This window comes from Tupaia chinensis, unplaced genomic scaffold, assembly GCF_000334495.1.
Source record: "Tupaia chinensis unplaced genomic scaffold, TupChi_1.0 Scaffold000117_2, whole genome shotgun sequence".
Taxonomy (NCBI): Eukaryota; Metazoa; Chordata; class Mammalia; order Scandentia; family Tupaiidae; genus Tupaia; species Tupaia belangeri.
In genome coordinates this window covers 2,322,224-2,336,207 of record NW_006159583.1, presented here as the reverse complement: position 1 = coordinate 2,336,207, position 13,984 = coordinate 2,322,224, and the positions used below count along the sequence as shown (strand labels likewise).

General features: G+C 40.1%; 1 protein-coding gene across 1 annotated transcript in view; it reads right to left on the bottom strand.

The window, feature by feature from the left end:
* Positions 1-13,984, bottom strand: part of LAMA2 (laminin subunit alpha 2) — a 509,250-nt gene that overhangs the window by 11,989 nt on the left and 483,277 nt on the right. The window contains exons 60-62 of the mRNA XM_027770245.1: positions 4,385-4,497; positions 3,887-4,076; positions 3-20 (exon numbers count right to left, since the gene is read on the bottom strand). Of these exons, the coding sequence (XP_027626046.1) occupies positions 3-20; positions 3,887-4,076; positions 4,385-4,497 (321 nt within the window). The remainder of the gene's footprint in view (positions 1-2; positions 21-3,886; positions 4,077-4,384; positions 4,498-13,984) is intronic.

Below are 13,984 nucleotides of genomic sequence, written 5' to 3'. Positions count from 1 at the left end.
TTATTTCGCATAATCTTAATCTGCAAAAAAAGAGCAGGAATCATTAATGCCAGCCAGTCTTGAACAGTGTTCAGATATGTGAGTGTAAGACTTAGGAATTTTTTATGATACTGACAAGGACAAATGAAATAATTCAAGAAGTGCCTACTAAGAGGAGTTTTGAAAAAGTTCATGGAAAATGTGTATTATGAAAAATATATGCTAAGATTTCCAAATTTTTAGCATTAAAAGACTTGTACTTTAACTCCATTTTCCCACCAATTTTTGAGGTCCTGTTGTATATGTATATTACATATAAATGAAAGTAAACCTATTTATGGAACATCTCAGACTCTGGCTTTTCCATAACTACTATCTCCAAAAGAATACAGAAATGTCCTGTGTAAGTTTTAGGTTGAAATCTCCACTACAGGTTGCCAAGTGTGCATATGCATCATGAGGCAGGCATATTCTAAAGAACTTAGAATAAAAGTTCTGTCAGGAATTAAGTGGGCTGCAAAATTCACAGTTTTTTTCTTTAAAGAATTATTTTATTTAACTTTATTTATTCATGTACTTATGTTTAATTTGACTAGAGAGGGACAGAGAGAGAGAGAGAGAGGGTAAGAGAAAAAGGAAGCCACCAGGTCCAGGACACAGACCACCATTGGCCATATGGGAGTCCAGTGCCTCCAACCACCATGCCACCTGCATGGTCCCTCACATCCAGTTTTAAAAGTGCATTCGTTTGATTGAGCAAAGGCTGGACTCCCAGCTCAATTTCAGATATGCTCTATCCTTCTGCCTCACAGACCCTTCTGCAGAATTAAAGGCCAAGTAAACAGAGTATCCAGGCTGCTCTGCTGTTTTCACAGCAGCCGGTTAATACGAAGTTAGGGAGGGATGATGGAAACCCGACACTGGACTGATGTAGAAATCATGGAAGGGAGTGAATTCTTTTCTGGGACAGAATAAAATCAGGGGTGTGAAGACTGTATTGAGCATAAAAACCTTGTGTTGGAATTTAGGAAAAGGAGAAGTATGAACCTGTGACGTGCTGAAGTACAACTATGGTTTCAGAATGGGTCTGTATCAGGATTAGAGTAATCAAACACCTAATTTTACACTTACCTATTTTAGTTTGGGAACAAATTTTTTTTTTTTTTTTTAAGAGAGATTTTTGCTATAGGGCACGCACGCTACGCTCTCAGGAGAGACAGAAATCGAGGAATCACCCCCTGGGGAGATGGCCACGCCACAATCCCTTCTCCTCTATTCTCCTCTCGGGATTTTGGGCACACACACATGCTCCTGGCATGAGTTTTAAGGCACTGGGTCTGGGATTTCAACTGTGGTCAACTGCGTGGGAGTCCAGTTTTGTAACCATTACACCATCTGTTGGTTCCTGAAGTTATTTTTTTAAAAACAAAAAAATATTAATTGCCAGAGGGCACTTGTGCTCATGGGTAGGGGGAGGGGAGAGAATCCTACAACACAATCCCTTCTCCATTTCTTCATCCTGTCAGGATCTGGAGTATGCACACACATGTATTCCAAGCCACCGTGGCCAATATTGAAACCGCAATTGGCCATGTGGGATGATCTGCTCCCTTATCCACTAGACTATGGAGCCAACCTCCCAAGATTTCGATTTTGCTTTTCATGACTTCCAGGACAAGGCTGAATGCTTCGGTCAGTGGTTTTCTAATATGATCTCTGCTGACTTTTCCAGTCCTAGCTCTTATTATACTTCAACCACTCTTTAGTTAGCCGACTGCATGGGAGTCCAGTGACATAGCCATTACACTAAATACTTAACTGGTCCCAGTTAAGTTCTTTTTTAATCCTAGCCTTATTGGTGCCCAATAATGCCTGTTTTCAAATATTATACTTATTATTTTATTTTCGAGATGACAATAAACTTTACTGAGAACTCTTTCATTAGGACTGCTATTTGTTAGTCATAAGCTCTCAAGCAAATGCAAATATTCCAGTTCCTTTTTTCTCAATTGCCAAAGGGTGCATGCACTCATCAGAGACAGACAGAGGGAGGAAGAAAGCAACCACCCCCCCCCCACACACACACACACACACACGCACACAATGAAGCATGGTCATACTGCAATCCCTTCTCCTCCATTTCTCCATCCTGTTGAGATTTTGGGCATGCATGCACCTATGCCCAAAATAGCTGTTGGGATTGGGATTTAAACTGTGATTGGCCATGTGGGATCTAGCTCCCTTAGCCACTAGGGTACAGGGCTGGCCAAAGATTCCATTTCTCATTTACAAGGTAACAAGTTGGTTGACCTGGAATTTGTGTTGTATTTTTTTCCCCAGATTCTTTGGCTTTCTCTATGATATGACAAGTCAAAGTATGTTAATATATTAAATTCCAACATCTAATAATATCCTACTCTGAAAATTAAACATTTTATTGGTCTATTTAGGGAAGCTTTACTTAATAGGCTATCACAGGTGCAGAGGCAAGTTTTGAGTTTTTGTTTTAATCAGGCAGTATATTATCTATTTGTAGTCATGCCAAAGAGGATAGTAAGCTGGCAAATGAGCCTTCTGTGCCCATAATAGACCCTGCTTCTGGGTGTAAAGCCAATGTTTTTAAAGTTGTTCCAAATGACTGTCAGTGGAAATGATACCTTAGAGCCCTTTAAACATGGTTTTGTAGAGATTCCTGGACTCTTGGTTCACAGACCAGAATGAAGTAGGTTTGGGGAGTAAATCTGGGAGCTCAGTTTTAGTGCTGAATTTTACTTTTGCCAAATACTATTTCATAAAATAAAAGCCTTTTAGCAACTTAAGAGTAGGAAAATATAATCTCAGAATAAATATTATTCCTTGAAATTGAATACACAGAGCTTTATGATGAACACATTCCATCATCCTGTGCTTTTCACTTAGAGCAGCAGAAATGTCTCCAGCTTCCTGGCACAAGTTTGTAGACTATACGTTGGGGAACTACAGTTGTGATGGGAGCCTGTAGCACCTTGATTAGATATAGAAGTGGTCAAATATAAATCTACTCAAGTCTGGTCAGGTTCTCCAATGTGTGGCCACTACAAATGACACTTGCTTTATTTTTAACCACTATCACATTTAAATAGTGCTAGAATAAGTGTTCACCCTGGCAAAACTGTGCTGGCCCCAGGAAGTGCTGATGGCTGCCACCCAGTACCCTCTGATACTCCCTCTTAGGGTCTTACCAACCCCCTGGGGACTGTTACTGTGGTAGGCAGTTAGTTAGCCGTGAGCAGGCAGCCCTAAGAGAAAAGTGAAAGGCTCATCTAGCTCCAAGTGCCAGGAGGGCGAGGCATTACCTTCTTCCTTCCTTGAGGCCTGAGGGAAGCACAGAGGATGATTCCTAGATTTTTCTCTTATCAAAAAGACCTAAGCAAGCATTTTTTGGACAATGCCCCAATTCCTATTAGGGCAATGGACTAACTGGGCAGTCTAATTGGGGCAACCTGGCTAGCATTGGGCACCATGCGTGATTAGGTGATCAAGTTCCTCATTCTTTACCTGTGAGGAAGGTGCACAGGTGCAGGAAAAGAACCTGTGGATTCAAATTTAGAAGAACATAGGCAGCATAAGGGGTCTCCCACTAATGAATATTCATGACCTCTAGTAATAAAATAACAGTTAACTAGTACCAAGCATGGTTGCCACTTGGCAATCCACCCGCCCAACAACCTTTTTGGGTGTACTTTCTTTCTTTCCTTTCCTTTCTTTCTATTAAATCTTTTTTTTTTTTCTTTTTTTCCTACCTACTTCATTTGTGGTTGCAGTTTCATTTTGCGCCTAGGGACAGATCTCTAATTTTAGTGATCTGGACCCAAAGAACCAAGGATTTCACAACGCAGCTCAACACTCTCCCATCTGTTAACATTACCTTATGCCACCGGCCATCATTGATTTTGGTGGGGATCATGGTGTTGGTGTCACCACTCCCCAAGTCATAGCTGAAGTAGGGCAATCCATTTCTCAGCTGAACTGTAGCAAAATCAGCATGATTGATCCGAGCCATGTAAAAAAGCAAGCCCGATTCGGCTTCGGTTCGCACTTCCAACTCAATTGTGAGGCTGTGAAATTAAACCGTGTAGAGTAAAACAGGAAGATAAAAACATTCTTACACTAAAGGAGAGTAGTATGAGATCAAGGGTGGTTTCTCACACAGGAGAGTAAACTTTCTCAGAGACGAGGACTGTGCAGGGCTCCTGGCTTCCTACACTGACAAATGTTATTCTATTCTCTGCTGTACTCAGAGCATTAAACAAAAGAAAGAACTAACTGCATTAATTAATAAATGTAGTTGATTAAACTTGATTAAACATGAATACTCAGTACTTCATTTATCAGTTCTTTTCCAATGTCTCAGAATAGCACATACCGGTTTTTAACTTTGGTGTCATCAAATGCAATTGCAACGTGACTGTTTTTTGAAAGCCCAAACTGCTTACTCCTTGCCAAAAGAGCCGGTTCCGATTCTGCAGCACAAGGACCCTATAAAATACCAAGGAGAGGAAGAGAAGACCATGGGCTCTGTTCTTCAAAAAGGCAATGCTGTCCTCTAATTGTTTCTTACACATTGGCTTAAAGTCATATAACCTTAAATTCTTTAGGATGACAAACTGCCCCCATTTACCTCTGCAATTTACTACATAGTGAGTACTTGTGAAATAGTCACGGAATGTGAGTCCATGTTGCCATATCACACCTTTGACTTGCAAAATGAATGTGCTGAAAATATTTATCAATTACTTCCCACTGTCATTGTCTTCTAAGGAAAAATAGTGTTCATATTTCTGAGAAAACTGAAATTCCCTTTCAGGTTTACTTCACATATGAAGAATTTTATTCTCAGAAGATTGAATGGGGGAAAATAAGCTAGTCACTGGGTAATAAGAGTAGAAAAATATGTTCCTTCTTGTTCTCACCATTTCCATCTCCCAATATATTACTTTTCCTTGAAAATTATCAGTCCACTTGAAGTTTCCATGAATTTAGACTTTCAAGATGATGTATCAAAACCTGCAAGTCAGCCCATTCAGGCCCTTAGCCAGTTGCTAGGCAACCCATTACATTTTTAAATGTAACCCACCATACACCATTTCATCTGCCACTGTTCAAAGACGAGCTTCCTCGGGTGCTCAAGAGGGACAGGGAGGTGCAGGGCTGTGAAGTCACACAGTTTAATGCTCTGTTGTCACCGTCTTGAAATTCTTAATAATGTTTTAGCAAGTATTTTCATTTTGCACTGGGGCTTGCAAATGTTATGGTCAGTCTTGGCTAAGTGGACCATACCAGGCTACTGCAGCACACAGCTCAATAAATAATCAGGTCTCCTTAAATGACCAAACCCACAGTTCCTTTCCCTGTTCCCTCTTTTCACAGGATAGCTCCAGATATAGGCTGCTTTGGAAGACTTTCAGAACCTGCAGAACATGAGAAAATAAATAACCGGTGTACTCTCACCAACACATCTGTTTTTGAGATCTGCTTTTAACAGCTCTGGATAAGCCACTGCCCAGCAAGCGCTGACTCAGCACAGGCTCTCAAACCGCCCAAGGGCAGGCTTGCCAGGCAGTGTTCTTCCCAAATACTGCACCTCAGAGGTGACTCATCCACACACGGGGAATTTTTACCGGATAAGAAAAGCCTTGTTCTCTTTCTTCTTGATCCTAGTCAAACGAAACACCCTGCCACAGCAGGTAAAAGGCTTAAAGTGTTTCAAAATGCTGTAAAATTGGTCTTCATGGAAGCAGTTCCCTTTTTGCTTCCCAGGAGATGGTCAGTTATAAAGAACAGACTGGCTGAAATTCACACAGCTATGCAAAAACCCAGTGGGTGGGACAGGAAATGCTATTCAGGTGTACAGCCTGGAATCAACATGGAGCACCTTTCTTTTCACACTGCCTTGGAAAAGAGCTGGAATGGAAAGGCTTTGGTAGCTGAATGTCTCAGCCATCAATGAGGCTTTTAATAGAACTGGAATCATCTATCAACCTTGGACAATATTTCCTGTACAGAGGACCAGGTCACCAAACATATACAGCCAGCAGTCCTCCTCAGCCATCTCTCAGAGAATCCTCTGCTGTGAGTCTACTGGGAGCAGAATTTCACTGAAACATCCTTACATCCTCAACTCTGAAAACTGAGAGATTTAAAAAGTCAATGGATGCTGAGAAATTAGGCTACATGTGTAGCCTAAAAGAAAACCACCAGTAGGTTATGTCCATATTATTCTTACTACTGCAGTCACTTGTCCAGTTACCATCTACAAATATAAAATATATATTTTTTTCTTTTAGAGGTTTTTGCTATAGGGCACGTGCGCTCGCCAGACAGACAGAGACAGAGAGATAGAAAGCACGAAATCACCCCCCAGGGGGGATGGCCACGCCGCAATCCTTTCTCCTCCATTCTCCTCTCGGGATCTTGGGCATGCATGCACACGCGCCCGGCGTGAGTTTTAAGCCACCAGGTCCAGGACGCAAACCGCGGTCGACTGCGTGGGAGTCCAGCGTTTTTACCGGATAAGAAAAGCCTTGTTCTCTTTCTTCTTGATCCTAGTCAAACGAAACACCCTGCCACAGCAGGTAAAAGGCTTAAAGTGTTTCAAAATGCTGTAAAATTGGTCTTCATGGAAGCAGTTCCCTTTTTGCTTCCCAGGAGATGGTCAGTTATAAAGAACAGACTGGCTGAAATTCACACAGCTATGCAAAAACCCAGTGGGTGGGACAGGAAATGCTATTCAGGTGTACAGCCTGGAATCAACATGGAGCACCTTTCTTTTCACACTGCCTTGGAAAAGAGCTGGAATGGAAAGGCTTTGGTAGCTGAATGTCTCAGCCATCAATGAGGCTTTTAATAGAACTGGAATCATCTATCAACCTTGGACAATATTTCCTGTACAGAGGACCAGGTCACCAAACATATACAGCCAGCAGTCCTCCTCAGCCATCTCTCAGAGAATCCTCTGCTGTGAGTCTACTGGGAGCAGAATTTCACTGAAACATCCTTACATCCTCAACTCTGAAAACTGAGAGATTTAAAAAGTCAATGGATGCTGAGAAATTAGGCTACATGTGTAGCCTAAAAGAAAACCACCAGTAGGTTATGTCCATATTATTCTTACTACTGCAGTCACTTGTCCAGTTACCATCTACAAATATAAAATATATATTTTTTTCTTTTAGAGGTTTTTGCTATAGGGCACGTGCGCTCGCCAGACAGACAGAGACAGAGAGATAGAAAGCACGAAATCACCCCCCAGGGGGGATGGCCACGCCGCAATCCTTTCTCCTCCATTCTCCTCTCGGGATCTTGGGCATGCATGCACATGCGTCTGGCGTGAGTTTTAAGCTGCCGGATTGGGGACGCGAACCGTGGTCAACTATGTGGGAGTCCAGTGACATAGCCATTACACCAACTGCTGGTCCCTATAAAATAATTTTTCTGACATGAAGTTTTAAACAATCACAGTGGCTACTGTAATAATTAGGCTTTTTATTGGTAGCAGCTGTATGTTATGAGGAGCTCTTTTTCTTTGTGTGTCATGTGGCGGCCCACACTGTCCTCACTTTGCTTGCTGGTAGACTAGACAAGGGCTTTCAAAACCGGTTCAGAGTTGAGCAGCGGTGTTTGGTCACATACTATCAGATTTTCTATATGAAAAAGGCCCCAATTAAATCTTTTTAGGAAAAATATTTGACCAATAAAGGACAGGGACCAATGAAGGACAGAGACTTGTCGACTTTCTTTTAAGAATCATTCCATGCATTCTATTCTTTAAAATCTAGGAAGAAGAGCGCCTCCTGGAGGGCATTCCCCTTCACTTCTGCAAAGGGGAGGCCCTGAGAAGCAGGCCAAAGCAGTGGTTACTGAAACAGTGTTGTCTGAGTAGCCAACACTGCAGAATAGAGTGGTAACAAACTGGTTGCACTAATAGGTAATGCAAAGTATGAAGTCCTTATGGTCATTTCTTATCTCTTTAAGGACATCCACAATGTTTACTGTTAAAAATTTACAGGAGGACAGATATTGTCCATATTCCTTTAATAAAACTTCTATCGCCTTCTTTTATAAAACAGGCAGTTGGAAAAGGACTAAGTGTTGGGTAAGAGGGATTTTGTATAGCTGTACTTTAGGGTTTAAATGGGAAGAAAATGCTCCGACCTCCAATCTGGTAATGTTGTGGCACAAATATGGATCTCTCCTCTGGCTTGGTTAAAAGCAGAGAAGGTGTGTCTGCCTCGCATCTCTCTCCCTTCGTGGACTGTAATCACGAGTCTAAGCCACCGGTGAAACCACGGCTGATATTCACATGGCTGCAGGGCAGCCCCTTTCCAGCGGTTTTCCTGCCTTGCTGAGCCCTCATTGCTGAAGAAGGTGGAGCTGCTCACCCTGCCACTCAAGTTTCTTTTTTTTTTTTTCCTTGTAACATTTTAAAGAGGAATGCGTGAGATGGACCAGGAAGTGTTCTGTGCTTTCCACAAGAATAAAACGAGCTTGCTAGTAAGGACACTTTCAACCCTGCTTCCCACAGAAATCTTAAGAAGAGTAGGAGGAAAGCTCTAATGAGGTCATTTTAAAGAACCTTTAAAACATGGTCATTGCAAGGTGAATCTTCCTCCTCTAAGCTAATGTGAACGTGAAGGGAATCATCATTTTTATGGATGTGATGCTTTACCTGGTTGTTTTGGAAACACCGCTCTCTGAAATGTGTTAAAAATAACAATAAAAAAAAAAAATCAAGGTCTCAGGAGAGGCTCATCAATCTCAACATGTTACAATTCTGCCACCTTGTGGGAATTCCTTTACAGTACTGCTAGCACGTATGGGGAAAATGTGATGCGAAAGGAGGACACAGAGTGCTTGCTTTTTATTAGTCTCTGCTTGGCAGGTGACAAGTTGGGGGTAGAGACGACTTGGGCAGGGAGTGTAAAGTGGTAGTGCACCTGTGGGTGAAAGCAGGATGTGGGTGAAGTGGCTTCTGAAGGAAGCTACACTCAGGAAAGTGCACAGTGCAGTGGCTTCGTAATGGGATGAAGACCCTGTCTCCCTCGTACTCTTCACTCAATCTCGGGTCAGCATGAAGGAGTGGTCATTTATAAATGCAGGCTGGTGGCTGACATTTGAAAATGAGTTATTGGGTTCAAGAGAGCATATCATTGATTCATGGATAGACATCCTTTTCTTTTCTTCTCTTTTCTTTTCCCTTTTCTTTTCTTTTCTTTTCTTTTCTTTTCTTTTCTTTTCTTTTCTTTTCTTTTCTTTTCTTTTCTTTTCTTTTCTTTTCTTTTCTTTTCTTTTCTTTTCTTTTCTTTTCTTTTCTTTTCTTTTCTTTTCTTTTCTTTTCTTTTCTTTTCTTTTCTTTTCTTTTCTTTTCTTTTCTTTTCTTTTCTTTTCTTTCTTTTTAATTTTGAGATAGGTCCAGAGCAGAGATTTAAATTGCATTTATCAAAACTGGCATCTTTGTTCTTGAAAGCACTAAATGACGCTGCATCATAAAAATTGCATAATTTTCTTCTTTCATCAGTCAATGATCCCCCTAACAAATGTGGGCTAAAATCACATCTGATGCTTATTTGTGATGATCTTTATGGATGAATAATAAGTGGAAGACACTTTTTATAGCATTGACTTTGATGCTCTGAAATACAAAATCTCTACTCATGCTTTTTATTGAGAAACTAAATTATGTTAACTCCCTACACAAGAGTGCTTTTGGTGGGTATTGGGCATTTACAGTACTATTTACACACTAGTGCCCAGGGTCCTTGAAGTGTGAAAAATGTGTTTTCCCTTTAAATATATATTCATATCCACTCAATATATCCTTGGCCTTAATTGTACGTAGCTTTTTAAACTGTAGCATTAAAGCTGCTAGGGAAATAGCTTTCTTTTGCCCCCCCACCCCTGCTCACTTCTCTCCCCCAACTCCCAGAGTCCTTATTAGCAGAGGAACTCTTCAGGCCTTCTTGCACTGCTCTTCTAAGTTTTCACATTTTATATTTTGAGGTGCACAGTTTAACTTTCCTATAAAATTCAAGTTAAATTTTTTTCTCGACCTGCTCATTGTATAAAAACCCACACAAGCCAAGCTTGTTGTAAAGATTTGGTTTAAAAAAGTGTACTTATTCAGAACAAACTTGTCACACTTTGACATACCAATGCATGCTGTAATACTTGAAATCTGGAATTTTATCTGTCCTCACTCTCTGTGATCCTCTATGAGAAATATCCACAAATATAATGTGTTGAAATGTTTTCTCCAGCTCTCAATGGGCTAAAGAAGTAAAAGGGAAGATAAGCTATGGCACTATCAAATGAAATACGATGTATGAAATGCTCTCTAATCTTGATGTTCTAACACGGGATAATCATAGGACTGACATATCCATTCCACAGGGCAGGCCTTTCTCAAGATACTCTTGACTTGCCCTGGCATCTGGTGAATACTGTCCTTATGCTGTGTAAGTTGCCCTCAGGGTGGGACAAGAGGGGTGGTGTAGAAGAAACAGAAGGGCACTGCGAATAGAGGGTCATTTCTATCAATTGTGGAAGAACAAAGGTAAGGTTTGTATATAGGTAGTCCCCACTTCAAGAACTAATTCATAAGTTGTAATTCTTGAAAATCTAAATTTGATTTAAAGAGGAAAACGGCGAGACTTAAACATTCTAGGAGACTTGAGATCTACTAACCGTACAATGTAGGAATATGTAAGTACTTCAAATGGAATACTTATTTTTTAAAAAAGGATACCTTTTCTCACAAAATAAGAAAGAAAATAAAAATAATTCACATTAAAAGGTAGAATATATATGGCTCCATGATCTAAAACTCTAAAATCCAATGTAATCCAATTGAGATCCAAAGTTCTAAAACTACCATTCTGACCACACAGTCATTAATAATTACAATGTTCAAGACCAGAGGAGGAAACAATTCACATAATTGGGTTTTCATGCCAACTATCAGTCATGTGTGTCTCCTTGGGCCATGCAGTGAGTTCTAGGGCTTTCCCTCCTCCCGTGTGGATTAAGAGTGGGACTCTTTAAGATCTCTTTTAGTGCTAATATTCTACAATTTTTCTGGGCTACTACTCAATTCTTTGGCTTATGTCCTGTCTGCTAAGTGAAATGTTCTGTTTTCAGAAAAGTTAAAACATATACTGCTGAGGGAAAGAAACAAGAACTAGCACAGAAAGTTACATGAAAACTTTAATGAGTAAAAATCTCTAGTCGCAGATGGGCAAGTATTTTACTTTCAGAGAAAAAAAAAAAAAGGGAAAACACGTGGTCTCTAGAAACCACAGAAGGATGTGCTTGAGATATCCTATAAAACAAAGTGTGCAATGGGCACTTAGAAAGGCAAGGTGAGCAGCGGAGGTCAGCAAAGTTCTCCCATAAAAAGCAAAGCAAACCAACACTGACACCTGAGTGGAGGAAGTTCTAGTAATATGAAGGCTAATGCATGGATTTGCTGGACTAGTTATTGTGCCTGATTAGAAGGTGATAGCATGATATCTGCTAAAAACATTATGACATTCTCAGGTGCATTAATAGAAATCCAATAACAGACTTAGGGAGGAACAGATCCCACTGAACCCTTAACTGGTAAGGGTTCAGTAAGATAATTTAGCTACGACTCTCTCTCTCCTTCTTTGTCTCTCTCACACACACACCTATTTTGTTTATTTATTTATTTCATCCATTACTGTAGAAAATTGAGACAGTGAGAGACAGAAGACAGCACTTTCAGCAGTGTCTTGATGCCATGATGCCTTGCGTCATGGGTACATGCGTGCCTGGCATACTCAGGGCGGTCTTCTGAGGGGAACTCAGAGCCTTTTCATGTGAGTCAGCCTCATGGAGAGTCACGTTTTATCATTGTTTTACTGTCTGGCCCCCAAGGTGCTGTGTTTTGAAAGAGAAATTTTAAACTTAAGAACTTTTTCTTTTTAAAGAATTTTTTATTTAACTTTACTTATTTATTTATTTATTTTAATTTGATCAGAGAAAGAGAGAGAGAGAGAGAGAGAGAAAGTGAGAAAGCAAGCCACCAGGTCCAGGATTTGAATCATGGTCAACCATGTGGGGATTCAGCTCTTTCAACCACCACACCACCTGCAACTACCAAACTTAAGAATACTGATCCTAGCAGATATGATACTTAGAAATTAGGTCCTACAAAAATACCTAAGCTAATGAATTAATTAACCTAGGGAAGGAGAAGACTTAGCTATTTTAAAATCCTTGAATGAAGGTTAGAGAAGATACCTAATGTGTTTGGCTTTGGAAACAGTCATTACTTTCAAGTTACAGGAATGGAGTTTTACTTTTGTATAACAAATGACTTGTTAACGACTAGAGCTTGCCTAGTATAACACTGGCAAGTCTTTGTATACTTTTCAGGCAAAAGTTGCAAGTATACATCAAGTATTATAAAAGAAACCCATGTATGTACTAAGGTAGTGACGAAACAGATGATCTCTACAGCCCTTGCCAATTCTAATTTATACTTCTAAGTTGGTTGTTCTAGAATTAGGCTCTGTTTTCTTCTAGAAATAGTTTCATAAGTGGACATTAAGATCTAAAATGTGTTCAGCTTATGATGTTTTTGAATTCTTCAACTGAAAACACATTCTTGAGTGTAAGGAACACATGCTTTTAAGGCATATAAAAGAAATGAAGAGGATCATTAACCTTCTTTTTACTGGGGCAAGATTTAGCCCGAGGCCACATTATAAAATTGATGTGAAAACATTCTGAAATCCATGTGGCAGATCTTAGCAATGCCTTCAGATGAAATCACCTTGAAAAAATCTCCACATGACTGATGGTCTTTTACTTGCTAGTTGTGCATTCTCTAGTACTTTCTTTTGTGAAATGGAGCTAATAGTTCTAATAATACAAATACATGTTAATAAAACAACAGCATGTTGGGGGTGGTAATGAAACAATGACTATCGAATGACTGGCAGAGTCCTGGACATATACTATTGGGTCTTCAGAAAGGTCATGATGCATAGAAAAACATGAAAAAACACATCATGACTTTCCAGATTACCCAATAGTTATTGAGTAAATGCAGGGATCCCCACAATATCTTTGTGAGTGTGCCTGCTCCAATTACCAAAGAACTTTCCTATACATTACCTTATGTGATTATTACACTTCATGCAGTAGGTAGGGTAGTATAATATCCACAATTTATAGAGCATGAAACAATGCTTCAAGTAACAATCAATTTTCTTTTGCTGCAGGCGGCAAACTGAAGCCGAAAACAAGGATTAAGAACTTACAACTATAAGCAACAGAAAGAAACTTTAGCTGTCTTAAACCAATTGAGAAATATATTGTATAGGAGGATTTTCTCTACCTATGGACAGTGAGAAGATGATGGTTACCAGCCCTACATTACCTCAGGGAAAAACAAGAACTACTCTACCATTTTTAAGGAAGCCAGATACCCGAGGATAACTCACACTGCAGATCCCCACACCACCATTCCCGGTAATCACAAGATGGCTGCTGTGCCGCATCAACTGACAATCATCTCTGCTTACCAGAACCACTTTCCTGAAACTGTATTCCATGGAGACTCACCTACAATTGCGGACTTGCATGAGACCCACCCTTAATCCAACCCTGAATAGAATCTATGTTCCCTATTGTTAAAAACTTTATGAGCTGATAATTGAAACTCGTGGCCCCTCTCCCTTTACTTGCATGTATCACATTTTCAATAACTCCTCTGGAAGACAACTGTATATAGCAGAGATAGTGTAATGGGAGAGGGGGAAAGGGCAGAGGGTCAAACATAGGATAAAAAACATATATATATGTATACATATGTATGAAAGTAGAAATGGAATATTATTGATGATAACATGCTTGATTAAGCCACTATGCAGTTTATCCTAGATGGGAAACCACATTTAGTATGTTGTGATGATGCTCAGGGAATGAATGTTAGGTAATA